The sequence below is a fragment of the Ornithorhynchus anatinus genome, chromosome X3, assembly GCF_004115215.2.
Source record: "Ornithorhynchus anatinus isolate Pmale09 chromosome X3, mOrnAna1.pri.v4, whole genome shotgun sequence".
In the NCBI taxonomy this organism is placed as follows: domain Eukaryota; kingdom Metazoa; phylum Chordata; class Mammalia; order Monotremata; family Ornithorhynchidae; genus Ornithorhynchus; species Ornithorhynchus anatinus.
In genome coordinates, this window is record NC_041751.1 from 20,490,191 (window position 1) to 20,508,677 (window position 18,487).

At 46.4% G+C, this 18,487-nt stretch overlaps 1 protein-coding gene across 2 annotated transcripts in view; it reads right to left on the reverse strand.

The window, feature by feature from the left end:
• Window positions 1–13,235: 13,235 nt before the first annotated feature.
• Window positions 13,236–18,487, reverse strand: part of LYRM4 (LYR motif containing 4) — a 113,446-nt gene continuing 108,194 nt past the window's right edge. The window contains exon 4 of one of the 2 annotated variants that reach the window (XM_029053960.1): window positions 13,236–13,660. In XM_029053960.1, the coding sequence (XP_028909793.1) occupies window positions 13,353–13,660 (308 nt within the window). In that variant the 3' untranslated portion in view covers window positions 13,236–13,352. The remainder of the gene's footprint in view (window positions 13,661–18,487) is intronic. The other variant, XM_029053964.2, reaches the window with a different exon arrangement.

The window sequence follows — 18,487 nt, forward strand, 5'->3', positions numbered from 1 at the left end:
CAGGCAGGGAGTTCCCATTTTACAGTTGAGGAAACCGAGGCACACAGAAGTGAAGTAACCTGACCGTGGTTACCCAGTAGGCAAGTGATGGCACTGGGATTACAACCCAGGTCTTCCGACTTCCAAGCTCATGTGCTTTCCACTGAGGCCACTCTGCTCCCTCTTTCTGGTCTCTCTCTGTCTCTGCCTCTCTCTCTCTATTTTCTTTTTCAGCCTCAGCCCTCCCCTTTCCTCTCCTCCTTCTCATTCAGGCCTCTGTTCTGCTTGAAACTTTCCCGAGGTGAGCCAATTCCCCAGAACCATCTACCTGCTGCCAGCATCTAGCAGCCCACCCACCAGTCACCATTTCCTTCTCAAAACAGCCGAAGCATTAGCCCTCTCTTGCCTTCCTCCTTTCCTGCTTCTGTTACCGAAGTAAAATGTTGCTACGCAGGCTCGAAGGGGTTCGCACGCTGCATCGGCTCCTTCTGCACCCTCCCGACACGTGGGTGTTTATCTGGGTCAGAGGCCAGAAGCCCCAGCAACCCAGATCGTAGACAGTTGGTAGATCAGTCTGCATCGACAGAGAGATTCTACATGTTTCATAACAAAATATCACTAAACAGCAGTGGGGGCTTGGGCTGTGTGTTGTGTGTGTGCTTGTTTGTTTTTAAATATTGGTTTCAAACAGGCGATCCAAACCTGCGGAGCAGCTCTGGCAGGGAATCTAGAGATGTGCTTGTTTTTCCAGAAACAAAAAAGAAATCTGTGCTAGCATAATTCCACCTCGTCTGCAGTTCAGTAATGCTTTCCAGTGATCACTTTTCTAGAACCCACTCGACTAAAAATTCTAATGGTGATGATCATATTTTGTCTTGTTTTTATAACTAACTAGTATATTTTTGTCTCTGCCAGAATCAGAATAACTCCCAAGAGATTTCTATAGACACCCGACTAAACGTTTTTCACAGCGATAGTTAAATATCGCCCTCATTGATTTAACAGAAAAACATACCCCTTTTTTTACATTAATCCTTTTTTGAAGTATTACAGATATATGTAAACTAGCAACTTGACTCTTTAAGAAAGGTAATCGTGTCAGATTTTTCCCAGTGCCCGTGTTCTAGCTTTGGAAGCCGTATTCATTTTAGGTAGAAAACGGAAGGATATAGTCCTAATTCAGGTAAAACCTTGATTCTAGTATCTTCTTATAATGAAAGAAAACAAAGGAGCCATCAAATTGGTAATGTCGCAGGGAGGGAAGTAATGAGCGGGATCACACCTTATTCTAAGCAAGTATCAGCCTAGTCTTCCTAACGCAGCGGGAGCTGAAGACTGCACCGAGGGGAAGAAAAAATTCAGAGACTAAGGAAGAAAAGACCCAAGACATCTGACCCAAGCCTCCAGGGCTCCTCTGGTTCCCACAGCAGTTCTGGTTGTTGCTGAGGTGAACAGAGTAAGCACCCTGGGATGGAAGCAAGCAAATTGGGTTGGATGCAGTCCCTGCCCCGCGTGGGGCTCGCGGTCTTAATCCCCATTTCGCAGATAAAAGCATCGGTTTTCTGACACAGTTGGATCCAGAGAGATACTCAAGTGGAAATGTAACACCTAGTTTCGGGGGCTTCCACATTTTTTCTTTTTTTCGTTAATGGGCTTACAGGACCAGAAATGAGAAACAGCGTGGCTTGGTGGAAGGAGCCCAGGCCCGGGAGGCAGAGGACCTAGATTCTAATCCTGGCTCTGCCATTTGTCTGCTCTGTGACCTTGGGCGAGTCACTTAACTTCTCTGGGCCTCAGTTACCTCATCTGTAAAATGGGGATTAAGACTGAGCCAATCTGTTTATCTTATATCTACCCCAGCACTTAGTATAGTGCCTGTCTAACAAATACCTTTAAAAAAAAATCCACATGCAGGCCTCCCTCCCTTTTTTGTTGTTGTTATTGTTATTGATAACCATGGTTTGGTATGTAACCTGTCGAGAATATGGATTTGGTTTTTAGCAGTAATCAAAAAGCTTTAAAAGTTTAATCAACTTTTAATACAAAAATGGTCATTTACAAGGCTTGTGCTAGCTTTTGATCAAGTCAATGAGAAGATAGGTATTTAACAGAGTGAACTATTCTCCAGAACTGTGTGGCATGTTCTGGCAGGGCATATAATAATAATAATAATGTTGGTATTTAAGCGCTTCCTATGTGCAGAGCACTGTTCTAAGCACTGGGGTAGATACAGGCTAATCAGGTTGTCCCATGTGAGGCTCACAGTCTTCATCCCCATTTTACAGATGAGGTAACTGAGGCCCAGAGAAGTGAAGTGACTTGCCCACAGTCACACAGCTGACAAGTGGCAGAGTCGGGATTCGAACCCATGACCTCTGACTCCCAAGCCCATGCTCTTTCCACTGAGCCACGCTGTTTCTCAATTATGACTACAATCTCAGGCCAATTTGACCCCTGGGCCACATGTCGGATAACAATAACGGTGATTTAAGTGTTTACTCAGTGCCACGCATTATAATAAGCATTGGGGTAGATACAAGCAGCATGGCTTAGTAGATCGAGCACGGGCCTGGGAGTCAGAAGGACATGGGTTCTAATCCTGACTCTACCACATGTCTGCTGTGCGACCTTGGGCAAGTCGTTTCACTTCTTTGTATCGTAGTTACCTCATCAGTAAAATGGGGATTAGTAATTACTAATGATAATTATGGTATTTGTTAAGCACTTACGATGTGCCGGGTTAAGCGCCGGGGTGGATATAAGCAAATTGGGTTGGATATAATCCCTAGCCCGCATGGGGCTCACAGTCTTAATCCCCATTTTACAGATGAGGTAACTGAGGCCCGGAGAAGTGAAGCGACTCACCCAAGTCTACACAGCAGACAAGTGGCAGAGCCGGGACTAGAACCCATGACCCTCTGACTCGTGTTCTATCCGCTACGCCACGCTGCTTCCCAAGTAAGTGACTTATCCAGGGTCACACAGCAGACATGTGGCGGAGCTGGGATTAGAACCTGAATCCTTCTGCTTCCCAGGTCCATGCTCTACTAGGCCACGCCACTTCTCAAGTGTCTTGTTATGTTACGGTATTTTGTTTCGGCTCCCCTTATGTGTCTAATGCCGGTCCCCTCTCCCTCTTTCAGATTGCGAGCCCCTCCCACCCCGCAACAAGGCGCAGGAACCATGTCGAGCCCCATGGGGGACAGGGGCTGTGTTCAACCCGATTAACTTGTATCTACCCTAGAGCTTAGAACGACGACTTGCACATGGTAAGCGCCTAACAAGTACAATAATTATTATATAAGATAATCAGGTCTCACGTGGGGCTCACAGTCCAAGTAGGAGAAATGTGGGAACTGATTATTTTGGAGGATGCCCCTGTAATAGGTGATCTTTGGATATGGTGTCTTAAATATAATGAATCCTTTCCAGAATTTTTTTGATCTGTACCTTTTTCTCGCGGTGTTTGTCATGAATGTGCTTTTTTACCAGGGAAGTGATTTGCTCATTGAATTTTCAGATGGAAATAGGTCTCCTGGTAATATATTAGGACAGGACTAGGCAGGAAAAAAAATCTAAATACTTTTGGATCCGTGGGGACAATCTGAAGAACTTCTATCTGGATCTACCAGCTTACTTCCCTGCCAATATGCCTTCTTATGGACTTAGAATTAAATCCTGAGCCAAGGGAACACAGCTGGCTCCAAATCTCTTCAGACTCCTAAAATATGGCCCCGGCTCACAGACTTGGATTTTTAAAGGTGTTTCATTCACCATCATCCATAGTGATTGTATGAATTGCTTATTTAGTGCAGAGTGCTGTGGGGAATTAATAATGTTGGTATGTTGGTATTTGTTGGTATTTGTTAAGCACTTACTATGTGCAAAGCATGGTTCTAAGCGTTGGGGGGATACAAGGTGATCAGGTTGTCCCATGTGGGGCTCACAGTTTTAATCCCCATTTTACAGATGAGATAACTGAGGCACAGAGAAGTTAAGTGACTTGCCCAAAGTCACACAGCTGGCAAGCGGCAGAGCCAGCTGTTAGAACCCATGACCTCTGGCTCCCAAGCCCGGGCTCTTTCCACTGAGCCACGCTGCTTCTATACATTACAGAATTACAGAAGATAAAACCGGTATGTTCCCTGCCCTTAAGGAATTTACAATCTAATGGTAGAGTAGGACAAAACATAGACGTGCAAAACATTTAAGCATGAAAGTTGCTTAAATATTTGCAAGTTGACACGAACGGGTACCTTCACACTCAAACGTATATAAATACAGGTGAAGTCCTGAGGAAGTAGAAGTAGATGGCATGACCAGGGTGAAGGTGAATTAATCTTGCAAGGCTTTGAGGAGTTGGGGAACTAGAAGAGTTGTAAAGAAGAGAAGGGGAGTGTTAGCAGGATGGAAAAAATTAATTCATTCATTCAATCCTATTTACTGAGCGCTTACTGGGTGCAGAGCACTGTACGAAGTGACTGGAAAGTACAGTTCGGCAACAGATAGAGACAGACAATCCCTACCCAGCAACGGACTCACATCCCATGTGTGGGTAATGACATGTTTAATGAGAAGTAGTAATAATAATAATAATGATGGCATTTGTTAAGCACTTACTATGTGCAAAACACTGTTCCAAGTGCTAGGGAGGATACAAGGTGATCAGGTTGTCCCACATGGGGCTCAGTCTTAATCCCCATTTTACAGATGGGGTAACTGAGGCCCAGAGAAGTTAAGTGACCTGCCCAAAGTCACACAGCTGACAAGGGGCAGAGCTGGGATTTGAACCCATGACCTCTGACTCCCATGCCCAGGTTCTTTCCACTGAGCCACGCTGCTTCTCTAGTAATAGTATTTGTTAAGCGCTTACTATGTGCAGAGCACTGTTCTAAGCACTGGGTAATAGTAGTAATAATAATAATAATGTTGGTATTTGTTAAGCGCTTACTACGTGCAGAGCACTGTTCTAAGCACTGGGATAGATACAGGGGAATGAGGCTGTCCCACGTGAGGCTCACAGTCTTCACCCCCATTTTATAGATGAGGGAACTGAGGCACAGAGAAGTGAAGTGACTTGCCCACAGTCACACAGCTGACAAGGGGCAGAGTCGGTATAATGACCATTAGTCAGGGATTTTTCTTGTAAAATAAGCAATCACAGTTACTGAGTGCTTACTGTGTGCACGACACTGTACTAAACGGTTGGGCAAGTACAACAATTATATACCAGACACATTCCCTGCCCACGACAAACTTACAATGGCCACCTGGGTTCCGGGAGGGTACTGGGAGGGAGAAGCGACAAGCCCGGAGGTTCTCGCCTCACCCATCCTTTCCCTGCAGCTCTGGGCTTGGGTTCATCTGTGGTCTGATTTGCCTTATGGTGTCCAGGCGAGGAGGTGGGTGCAGGTTCTAGGCTCTAGACATTGGTTGACCCCTGGCAGACAGGTTTCTGTTTCACAGGCCAGGGTGGACTAGTTGGCTTCGCAGGGTGAACACTCACCCCCTCACCCTCTGGGAGAGGGGACAAAACCCCTCCCAATCTCCCCTTTAGCACCCTCAGTAAATGGGTTGAGCAAAGCACTTGGTCAGGCGGGACTGGACACTTCAGGCTCCTGGGAAGGAAGACAACTGCTGACAGCAGACAAAAAGCTAAGAGTTTCTGGAAAATATCTGGGAAACTATGTAAAAGAATAAGTGGAGTTACTTTACATTCCTTATTCCAAGAGGCCTTCCCAGACTGAGCTCCCCCCTTTTTCCCTCTGCTCCCTCTACCCTGCCCCTTCACCTCTCTGCAGCTAAACCCTCTTCTCCCCCCTTTCCCTCTCCTCCCCCTCTCCCGTCCCACCCCCCTCAGCACTGTACTCGTCAGCTCAACTGTATATATCTTCATCACCCTATTTGTTTATTTTGTTTAATGAGATGTATATCACCCTGATTCTATTTATTTGCCATTGTTTTTATGAGATGTTCTTCCCCTTGACTCTATTTATCGCCATTGTTCTCGTCTGCCCGTCTCCCCCGATTAGACCGTGAGCCCGTCAAAGGGCAGGGACCGTCTCTATCTGTTCCCGATTTGTGCATTCCAAGCGCTTAGTACAGTGCTCTGCACATAGTAAGCCCTCAATAAATACTATTGAATGAACGAATGAATTAATGAATACTTTGACGATCAGCTTAGCCCTATTCGGTAAGCAAAATGGGTTTCCACATCATTTTCCTCAATCATCATGTTTTGGCCAGAGCCAAACCCCTGGTTTGTGCGATGCTCTTAAAAGGGTCTCAGAATTTTTTTTTATGGTATCTAAGTGCTTCCTAAGATCCAGGCACTCTACTAAGTGCTGGGGTAGATACGGATAATCGGGTAGGACGCAGTCCCTGTCCCACATGCGGTCCACGGTCTTAATCCCCATTTTACAGATGAGGCAACTGAGGTACGGGGAAGCTAAGCGACTTGCCCAAGGTCATACAGCACAGCAGTGGTGGAGTCAGGATTAGAACCCAGTTCCTCTGACTCCCAGGCCTGGGCTCTTTCCCCTAGGTAGGCCTGGAAGCTGCTTCTCCGTAACTGCCCTTTAATCTTGGGTTAATAGGGTTGTAGAAGTGGGTGCGCTTTGGACCGGTATGCGTTTAGGCAAGCTAAAGGGTTAAGCCACCTTTGCTTTCTTTCATAGTGTTTCTCCTCTATTTTGTAAAGTTTAGTTATTTGACCTTGGCTGTGAGAACAGCCTGTTTTGGCGAGGAGTAACTGAATGACATTTCAGCTGAGTGTAAGTTGAGAGAACTGGTGAAGAACACCGGCTAAAATAGCTCCCGAGTGCATTTTAAATAAGCAGCGTGAGGCCTTTATGTGACTAGAAAGAATGTTGGCTTCCTTTCACTGGTAAAGGCGTATCATTCTGGAACGAGTCATTTGAAAAAACCTGATCAGAGAGATTCCTCCCGCTGACGGTGTTTACCTGTATCGTCGATACGGTCCGTGCCGCTCAGCCTGGTCCTTTAACAGTTGAGCTGAAACCACTTGGAGAGGAGAGCAAACAACTTCACTGGGGAAGCACTGTAGCGCAAATCCAAAGCAGGTCTGGGTCCCCTTCTATTCGCCAGCTACACCCACTCCCCTGGAGACCTCATTCGCTCCGCTGGTTTCAACTACCACCTCTCTGCGGATGATACCCAAATCTACATCTCCAGCCCTGATCCCTCTCCCTCTCTCCAGTCTCGCATCTCCTCCTGCCTTCGAGCCCTCTCTACTTGGATGTTCTCCATGTCACCTCAAACTCAACGTGTCCAAAACAGAGCTCCTTATCTTCCCACCCAAACCCTGTCCTCCCCCTGACTTTCCCATCACTGTAGTCGGCACCACCCTCCTTCCTGTCTCACAAGCCCGTAACCTTGGCGCTATCCTTGACTCCTCTCTGTCATTCAACCCACATTTTCAATCCATCACTAAATCCTGTCGGTCCCACCTAGGACACATCGCTAAAATCCTCCTTTTCCTCTCCCTTCAAACTGCTTCCACGTTAATACAGTCACTCATCCTATCCCGCCTGGATTACTGCAGCAGCCTCTCTGCTGACCTCCTAGCCTCCTGGCTCTTCCTGCTCCAGTCCATACTTCACTCTGATGCCCGGATCATTTTTTGACAAAAAAGTTCAGGACGCGTCCCCCCAACTCCTCAAAAATCTCCAGTGGTTACCCATCCACCTCTGTAGCAAACAAAAATTCCTCGCCATTGGCTTTAAAGCGGTCCACCACCTTGCCGTCTCCTACCTCACCTCGCTTCTCTCCTTCTATAACCCCGGCCGCACACTTCGTTCCACCGGTGCTAACCTCCTCACCGGGCCTCCATCTCTCCTGTCTTGTCGCCGGCCCCTGGCCCACATCCTGCCTCTGGCCTGGAACGCCCGCCCTCCTCAAATCCGACAGACTCTCCCCCGGCTTCCTTAGAATCCTTCTTGAAGACCCATCTCCCCCAGGAGGCCATCCCAGATTAAGCCCCACTATTCCTCATCTCCCGCTCCCTTCTGCATCGCCCTGATTTGCTCTTCCCTACTCCCAGCTCCACGGCACTTATGTACGGAACTGTAATTGTATTTATTTGTATTGATGTCTGTCTCCCCGTCTCTAGACTGTGAGCTCGTTGTGGGCAGGGAATGTCACTGCTTATTGTTGTATTGTACTTTCCTAAGCGCCTAGTACAGTGCTCTGCACACAGTAAGTGCTCAATAACCGCGATTGAATGAATGAATGAAAAACATGACTGGAACCAGGTGGAGTTAAAGGGCAACGGGGTCCCGATCCTCCTTGCCCCCTAAAAGACTCGGCCTTCACAAAGTCGCCCCAATCTGGCTTTAGGTGGCCCCCAGCAGTTTGGAGATTTTGCAAGCCCCGGGGGCTGGGGGGCGGGTCACTTCTGCTCAGTTTCACTCTTTTGATTGCTGATAGCAGGCTGGGCCAGATATGGGCAGGAACTGGGCTGTTTAGACCCTGGATTTCCAGCTTCCATCAGTAGAGTTGTACTCTACCAAGCACTTAGTACAGCGGTCTGCCCACAGTAAGCGCTCAAGAAATACCATTGATTGAACGGCGTTACGAGAGGGTAGGGTGTGCTACTCTCACTTGATGTTCACCTCAGCACTTAGGCACATATCGTTTCACACCACCATTCCCTTATCTGTAATTTCCTTTAATGACTGCCTCCCCTTCTAGACTCTAAGCCTCTTTTTAACGGCGCTTGCTAAGTGCCTACTGTGTGCCAAGCACTGTTCTAAGTGCTGGGGTAGGTAAGGGTTTATCAGGTTGGGAACAGTCTCTGTCCCACATGGGGCTTACAATCTAGAAAGGAGAGTGTAGGATTTAATCCCCGTTTTACAGATGAGGTAACCGAGGCCCGGAAAAGTTAAGTGACTCGTTCAAGATCATGCGGCAGACAAGCAGAAGAGCCAGGGCTAGAACTCAGATCCTCTGATTCCCAGGCCTGGACTCTTTAATAACAACAATGATAATAATAATAATAATAGTGGTATTTAAGCACTTACTATCTGCTGGGGTAGATGCGAGCAAATCTGGTTGGGCACAGTCCCTGTCCCACATGGGGCTCACAGTTTTAATCCTCACTTTACAGATGAGGTAAGTGAGGCACAGAGAAGTGAAGTTGCCCGAGGTCAGACAGCAGACAAGTGGCAGAGAGGAATTAGAACCCATGTCCTCCTGACTCTTAGGCCCGTGCTCTTTCCACTAGGCCGTGGCTCATGTCTACTAATTCTATCGTAATGCACTTTCCCAAGTGCTTAGAAAGAAAGTGCCAATAAATACCAATCATTGATCTTTTTACACAATTAGGTGGGCCCTGAGAGAATGTTTCACTAATTTCACTAAGTTTCACTAATGCCAACCAGAATGAGAGATTCAGGAGGAGAGTAGTATTTTTAAATGTTTTTTTTTTCTTTCAGTTGCCTCATGAGGATCGGTGGTTTCACCTCCTTCCAGGACATCTGTGGGAGAAGGATTCCATGTTGGATGTAGCCATATCCCTACGTACACTAATGACAGGAAAAAAGTAATCACTGTAAAAGATTGTTTTCATTTTTACGTTTGTAACTTTCTAAAAACTATCTAGTGACACAAATGATTGTTTGGAAATGTTTTAATCACTAGAGACCTACGTTTAGGCCTTCTACATCTTAAAGTTTAAGTATAATGCATCTATTATGCTTCAATCAATCAATGGTATTTATTGAGAAGTTTTGTGCCGAGCACCTAGGAGAGTGCAATAGTATTAGTAGACATGATCCTTAAGGAGCTTACTTACAATCTAGAACACTAAAATAAATGATTTTATGATTTCCCCCTCCCAAATCTAATTTAACGTCTGTCCTCCCTCTCCCCAACTTTGCAGACCGCAAACTCCTTGGGGGCAGGGATCTTGTCTATCAGTTTTGTTGTACGTTCCCAGTGCTCTGCACACAGTAAGTGCTCAGTAAATACCACCGATTGAGTGATTTGCAGGTAGGAACGGAAAAACGTGCACAAAGTGCCACAGGGGGGAATGAGCCCCCAAGTTCTTAGGTGACATGGAAGCGGTGAAGTAGGAGTAGGAGGAGAGAGAAGGCGGAAAGAGATGAGAGACTCATCAGAGGAGGTCTCCTGGAGGAGGTGTGATTTTGGAAGGGCCTTGAAGATGGGAAGAATGGTGGCCTGCTGGATGCGAAGGGGGAGGGAGTAAGTAGGCAGAAGAGAGGACAGGAGGAAGGAGTGCGAGCGGTGAGAGACGAGGGGCAACCTGAGTAATCCGACTTGACAGGAACAAAACCGAGAGAGCTGGGTTACGGTGGGAGAGGAGTGAGGATAATTAGTAAGGGGAAGGGAACTGATTGACTGCCTTGAAAGCATCAGTCAGGAATTTCTGCTTGATGCAGAGAGGAACGGGCTACCACTGGGAGTGGGGAAATGCCCGCAGGATGATGCTTTAGAATGATTTGGGCTGCCAAGTGAAGTCTGGACTGGAGACACCGGAGGTTGTGAGTAGTCCAGATGGGGTAGAACAAATGCTTGGACCAGTATGGCAACAATTTAGACGGAGACGGAGGCGGGGGATTCTGGAGATGTGGAGGATTTGAGTCCTCTCTCCTTCAACCTCCATAATCCGTCGATCTCCAGATCCTGTCTGATGAGAACCAACTTTGTGATAAGCTTGCACTTTCAGGCCTCAGCTTTAAAATTCTTTCGATTGTATTTATTGAGCGCTTACTGTGTGCAGAGCACTGTACTGAAATATATATATACATATATACACACATTATAGCTTTATTTCTATGGAGTCTCTAGATACAGGCTAGCTTGGCTGGGTGGAAGCCCCCGGCATTCTATCTGTTCTGTCTTAGATGCACGTGGAAGGCTTGCCCCACTGAAAAATACAATTCCGGTTTCTTTGGCAATGGTGGGAATCTCAGATCTGGAAGAAGAAAGAGATCTGTGTTAGGAAAATGAGGCCAAATATTTTATTTTGAAATGTATAATACTAGCAGGTTTACATAATTTTAAAGCGTGTCGTATGGTGTTTCATTAATGAGAAAAGAAATAAACCTGAGGGATAAAACTTCCGTTACGATTCATTTGGTTTAGTTGAATGTGTCATATGCTTTAGGGTTTCCTGGCCAGGCAATTTTGCTATTTGTTTAAATTCAGCATCGAGGGAGGCGAAATGTGGTTTTAACACTTATTTTGTCCCTGAAAGGTTGATGGCTTGAAAATCTTTTCCTTCTTAACACTTGCACAAGTGTATGTCATGCAGGTGTTTCACTGTTGCTTTGCTGTATGTTTTCCCTTCAAACCAGTGCCAGACTGTGGTGTGAACTAACATGCTTTTGAGAGATGATTCAATTTTATTTAAGGATAATCACTAGCTTTTTCTAGTAACTTATTTTTGAAAGAAGCCAATATAGAGAAACCTCATACTTTTTTACAATGATAAAGGTATTTCACTCAGTGCCCTTCACGGGTACACGGAAATAGCAGAGATGACTGTTTTCGCCCACATCAAAGAATAAAGTGTCTTCTGTATTCTGGGTATGTCACATCCTTCGAGCATAAAATCAGAAATTGCTTCCTCTAGGAAGGATGAGGATGATGGCCTCATTCATTCATTCAATCGTACTTACTGAGCACTTACTGTGTGCAAAGCACTGTACGACGTGCTTGGGAGAGTATGACGGAAGAAACAGACACATTCCCTGCCCATAACGAGCTCAGGCGGAAGGGCTTGAGCAAGAGGTTAAAGGGGAGCGATGAGAACGAGGCACAGCGAGTAGGTTAACTTTAAAGGGATGAAGGATGGGAGCTGGAGAAAAGTGAGTTGATAAATAGTGGGTAGAGCTGACTTAATGCCTTAAAGTTGATGGGCAGGAGTTTCTGAGGCTGGGCCTGCTCCTTCACCCCAGTTCTGCACGATTCTCCACTTCCCTGGAACTTCAGCCTGTGGGCAGGGGTCCCCAATACCAGCAAGGGGAAGCCTCCATCCTGCAGTTTTTGAGTTGCAGGTGGCTCAGGGACTGCGTCGCATTCTCGACCATATCTTTTCCCCCGACACTCAACTGTGTGATTTGCTCACAGGAGGTGGCTAATGCAGCGTGGCTCAGTGGAAAGAGCACGGGCTTTGGAGTCAGGGCTCATGAGTTCGAATCCCAGCTCTGCCACTTGTCGGCTGTGTGACTGTGGGCAAGTCACTTAACTTCTCTGTGCCTCAGTTCCCTCATCTGTAAAATGGGGATTAAGATTGTGAGCCCCACGTGGGACAACCTGATTCCCCTATGTCTACCCCAGCGCTTAGAACAGTGCTCGGCACATAGTAAGCGCTTAACAAATACCAACATTATTATTATTACTACTCATAATACTATTCGTTAATGAGTACTATTCAGAGAAGCAGCGTGGCTCAGTGGAAAGAGCCCGGGCTTGGGAGTCGGAGGTCATGGGTTCGAATCCTGGCTCCGCCACTTGTCTGTTGTGTGACTGAGGGCAAGTCACTTCACTTCTCTGTGCCTCAGTTACCTCATCTGTAAAATGGGGATTAACTGTGAGCCACATGTGGGACAACCTGATTAGCCTGTATCTACCCCAGAGCTTAGAACAGTGCTCTGCACATAGTAAGCGCTTAACAAATACCAACATCATTATTATTATTACTATTACTATGACCAGTCAGGACAAAACCTTCCTAAAATCTCATCTCGTCCAAGTGGCCTTCCCAGGCTAAGCCCTTTATTTCTCCTATCCTCCCTCCCCTCTGCTTCAGTGAAATCGGCTGGGTACTCCTTAAGCGCTTTGATAGTCACCTTGGCCCCACAAGAATTACTTAAATGTTCTTATACCTACTACTTTCCCTAACCCTAATCTATTTTAATGTCTGCTTCCCCCTCACACTGTGAGCTCCCTGTGGACGGAGGTCGCGTGTATCGATTCTGTTGTATTTTACCAAGCGCTTAGTACGGTGGTACGCGCACAGTAAGTGCTCAATAAAGACCATCGATCGATTGGGTTGCAGGAATGCCAGGGGAGAAAATCTGCAGCCCTCCCTTATCACTCCTTTCTCCTTTGCCAGGCCTAGGCAGATGTTTTCTAAAAACCGGAAAGCCTCAAGAGCTGAATGCATTTCACCACAAGATGCAAACCAAGAGCGTGCAGACGAAATGATGTTTTTGAACAGGATATTATGACAGCTCATTTAGGGTAGAAAACCAAAGAGGACAAGTGCATCGTAGACTTCTTTCTTTGTTTATTGCCGAACGAGACCGAGAAACAAAGCCTGAAAATATGCGTAAAGCATAAAGAGGCCAAAAATTACAAAGGAGATGGAAAAATAATGCACGGCATTATTTCCACGGAACTCTAGCTTCGTAGTCTAGCACGTGAACCGTGAGATCGTCACCCTGTACCCCTTGGGTTGCAAAGCAATGGAAGCGGGTTTCGCGGATAATCAGCTTCTCACAAATAGGAGTTCTATGACACGCTGCTTCGCAGGCCACACGTGGTCTATGCTGGGAAAATTTCTGGGCGTAGAACGGTGCTGCTGATCCATGGCTGCTGCCGCTGCAGGATCGCTGGGCTCGGCTTAGGTGGAAGACCTCTCTCGATTCTCGACGACAAGCTTGTCGGTTGAATACAGTTGGCTGATGTGGACCTGAGAACAAAATCAAAAACACTTGTCAGGAAGGGTGGGTCTAGAGCAGTGGGTTCCCGAGGAACTGTGGATGACCTCTGTTCTCTCCCCCCCTCCAGTCCATACTTCACTCTGCTGCCCGAGTCTTTTTCTAAAAAAAACTGTCCAGTCCGCAACTCCCCACTCCTTAGGAACCTCCAGTGGTTGCCCATCCACCTCCATACCAAATAGAAACTGCTTACTTTTGGCTTTAAGACGCTCAGTCAGCTCTCCTCTTCCCACCCTACTTCACTAATCTCATACTACAGCCCAGTCCGCACCCTCTGCTTCTCATTCACTCATTCAGTCGTATTTACTGAGCGCTTACTGTGTGCAGAGCACTGTACTAAGCGCTTGGGAAGTACAATTCGGCAACAAACAGAGACAATCCCTGCCCATCACGGGCTCACGGTCTAGAAGGGGGGGAAAGAGACATCAAAACAAGTAACCAGGCAAAAGTAGCATCATTATAAAGAGAATTATAGCTATATCCACCTCATTAATAAAAATAAATAGAATTATAATTATAAATATTTACATATATACACAAGTGCTGTGGGGCGGGGCGGGGGGCAAAGGGAGCGGGTCGGGGCAATGGGGGGGGAGCAGAGGAAAAGGGGGGCTTAGTTCTCTACAGCCAACCTACTCTCTGTACCTCAATCTCGCCACTGACCCCTTGGCCACATCCTCCCTCTGGCCTGGAAGTCCCTCCCCTCCACGTCCAACAAAACAACCGCTCTCTCCGTTCTCAAAGTCCTCCTGAAATCAAGAGGCCCTCTGTAGCCCCTCGTTTCCCCACCCTATTTCCCTCCCTTCTACATCACACACGTACTTGGGATTGCGCCCCTTAAACATTTTGATACTCACCTTATCCCCAGCCCAACAGTACTTATCCCTACACTCTGATGCTTCCCCCATCTGTAATTTATTTTAATTATCCATCCCCCAACTAGGCCGTCAACTCCTTGAGGGTAGAAATTGCTTATCAACACTACTGTAGTGTACTCTCTCCCAAGCACTTAGTACATGTGGTAAGTACCATTGACTGACTAATTATCTCATTCTGGGATGAGAACTGAGGTCCTCACTGTCTTAAGTCCATGTTCTTTCCACTAGGCCATGCTACCTGCTTCTCTCTCTCACCCCTGCCTCCAATCATTTACTTTCTGTCTCGTAACACAAATTAATATGCGAAAAATCACAGAGACACAAACTTAGTGCCACCGGGCAATTCAATAAAAAGTCGCAGAGTTGTCCTCAGGTTTGAAGATGATGCTCCCGACAGCAAGACGGCCTGTACAACTACGGGATTCCGAGAGGGAGAAACTCTTCAAAGAACTTTCATCATCAACATCATTAGCCAGAACTTTCTTCGGTGCAGAGCACTGTGCTAGTCACAAGGGGGACATACAGAAGTAAAATATGTACTCCCCCACTCCCGGCCTCCATCAAAAAGCTTAGGTATATCTGCATTAAAAGCACACAGACACAGATGTATATTCATTACACGAAGTCTCTGGACTTATGACACAATTAGTTCCTGAAAACTGCTTCGAGTCAAAATACTGCAAGTAAGAACGCATTCTCTCACAGGAAAACATTATAAATGAAGGATTGGTTCCTGAACAGAAGTGGGATACTCTCATTTTTACCCAAATTACTCAGAATTGTATAGACATAAATGTAACTGTATTACTCATCTGGAACTGACTGTCCCTCCCGCTCCACCCCTTGCCTGCGCTTACTGTGTGCAGATCCCTCTCATTAAGCTGATCCGGAGGAGAGCAGTAGCCAGGGGGAAGAGTTCTTCTTTGAGTATTGAGTGGGGGGGGGGGGGGGGAGTAGGAGACGGGGTTTTTACTGAAGGAACTGACCCCATTCCAAATTCAAATACGGACAGGGAATTTAGTCTCTCCTTTCTCCCTCAAGGCCATTTCTGTTGGGCTTGTTCCTCTAATTCTTCAGTACTCTTGACACCTGGGTATTTCTAAGCATCTTCAGTGTGAGTAGCTGAAGGATTAAACTCGAAGCGAGACATTTTCTTCTCGAACCTCCGGAATCTGGGTTTATTTTTATCCTAACTATTCCGCACTGAAGAAGACAAAGATATAAAAAAGGTCAATATTTCATTGTACAGAAGGAATCACATCGTGCCCAAGAGATTGTACAGGCCCAGGCCTGCCAATATATATCAACGGGATCACTCTTTGTTCATGAAGAAGCTATCTTTCCACATCGGTGGCTAATAAAAACCATCTTTGGTATAATTTTTGTTTGCTTAAAGTTGAATTATTTTCTTGAAATCACACCCTTGGGCTGTGTCTACCAGGAAAATGCAAAGGAAAACCAAAAGAGATAATTATCTGGATAATTCTAATTAAAAAATAAAATAAAATCTGTTACGGAGGGGAACAGTTCTCCTGTTCTACTTTGACTGTGAGCCCCATGCGGAACAGGGAGCGAGTGCAACCTAATTAAATTGTATCTACCCCGGTGCTTAGAAAAGTGCTTGACGCATAGTAAGAGCTTAATACCATAAATAAAGTGCTTAGTATAGTGCTCCGTGTAAAGTAAGTGCTCAATCGATACCACCGACTGATTGACTGGCTAAAATGCGGAGTACCTCCTTGTTTCCTCTGCTTTAAATTCAAAATACAGATGCCCTTTTATCCAAAACGTGGTTATTTTAGATTGTATCGCAACACAGTGATGTGAAAATGAAGGATGGAAGCTTGATTTTTAAAGCTAAACTTGTAGTTCTGCTTCAAGAGCGCATTTCAGCTACAGTCATTTCCAGAAATGGGAATTCGGGACAGGAAACCCAGAGTAAAGCTGAGCAAAGAAATCCACATATCATCCATCTCTCAGAAAGTATAGCGGGTGGCTCCATGGGGAAAGAGGAGCCAGTATATTAGTGGTTTTAGGCTATTCAGATATTGCCAGAAAAGCAAGTCTGCTAAAGTGGGGGAGGATCATGGCTGCTGATTACTTCTGGCAGGATCCTGGCTGCTGATTACTTCTGGCCCAATTGTCACTTTGTCAAAAGCACCAGTCGGGGGTCAGAAGCCCGGAAAAAAAAGCGTTCCTGCACTCGGATCTTTGGGCACTTCACTTCTGCCCCACCCTCAACCTCACAGCATGTAGGTACTTTTCTTTAAATTGTATGCTATGAATTATTTATTTATTTATATGTAATGTCTGTCCTTTCCCTTTTGACTTTAAGCTCATCGTGGGCGGGGAATGTGTCTGTCGACTCTGCTGTACTCCCCCAAGAGCTTAGCGCGGTGCTCTGCACAGAGTAAGAGCTCATTAATATCACTGATGAGGATAATAATAATAACTGTGCTGATCTTTGTTAAGCGCTTAGTACGTGCCAAGCACTGTACCGGTAGATAAAAGCTAATCAGGTTGGACACAGTCCCTGTCCCACATAGGGCTCACAGTTTTAATCCCCGTTTTATAAATGAGGTAACTGAGGCACAAAGAAGTGAAGTGACTCGCCCAAGGTCACACAGCTGGCGAGTGGTGGAGCCGGGACTGGAACCCACATCCTTCTGACTCGAGCAAAAACATCTCCAAACCCCAAGAAGGCCACGTTGGTTATTCTCTCTGCTGCTGAAAGAACCCTGGGAGAGATAATTGGACAGAGTTCGAGGACACGCTCAGAATGGGGAACGGGAACCACTGGATTCATAAGAAAGTGTCTCAAAACCGCCACTCTGAAAAACGACGTTTTAGGGAAGACTTTCTGAACAGTTCGAGGACGTCTAATCTGGTGCCTGCCACGATTCAACTCTGGGCCTAGAAGGAGGCGTATTTGCCTATTTGCCAGCAACGGTTGAGTGGAAGAACACCTTTGTATTCTTTTGTTTTTGGAAGTGAAACTTTGCAAAGAATAAAACTGTCCAACGGGGCTCCCACGCAGCGGGAGATTGCTGACAGCTCTGGCATTCATTCCGGCCTGGCATGGATAAGGCCCCCCAAGGCACAGCTATTCACAAATGCCAGAGGAAGAAATCAGCTCCACTTAGAAGTTTCAATAAATATGATGACAGTGGGGAGGTAAAATATAACAAGATCGCTATCTTTGGTGTTCTTTCCGCCCTGCCTCCCCAAGGACTCTACACGTGGAAAGGCTCCTGCCTCAGACAGATGGGGTTTGGAGAGGGGATGGAATTAACTTCCTGAGTGCTGCTAACGTTCTCTGGAGCCCTCAAGTATTGAAGGTTTCAAAATATCCAGCTCACTTTCCTTGAGTTTTACACTGATGCCAAATGGAAAGATTTTCTCATTCCCGTGTTGGAAACAATTAAACTAGAGCGACGGCTTTTGTCCACATGCCTTCTTCTTCTGGCTGCAGCATGGCCTGGTGGATAGAGCTCGGGCCTGGGAGTCAGAAGGTCATGGGTTCTAATCCCGGCTCCGCCACTTGTCTGCTCTGTGACCTTGGGCAAGTCACTTGGCTTCTCTGGGCCTCAGTGACCTCATCTGGAAAATGGGGATTGAGACTGTGAGCCCCACGTGGGACTGGGACTCCGTCCAACCCGATTTGCTTGTAATCACCCCAGCGCTTAGTACAGTGCCTGGTACCTAGTAAGCGCTTGAGAAATACCATAATTCTTATTATCTTCAAGGGTGGTCCAGCTCCCCCGCTGCCAATCCCAGCTATGAATTCCCTTGCCTCTTTCAAGGCGGTATCAATCTAGGAAGCCAAAACATTTGGCCCATCCGGCTATCACGCTACTGATATCCACCAAGTTATCTCCCTCTACCTCTGGGAGTTCTCCTTAAAACCCGGCCCATTTCTCA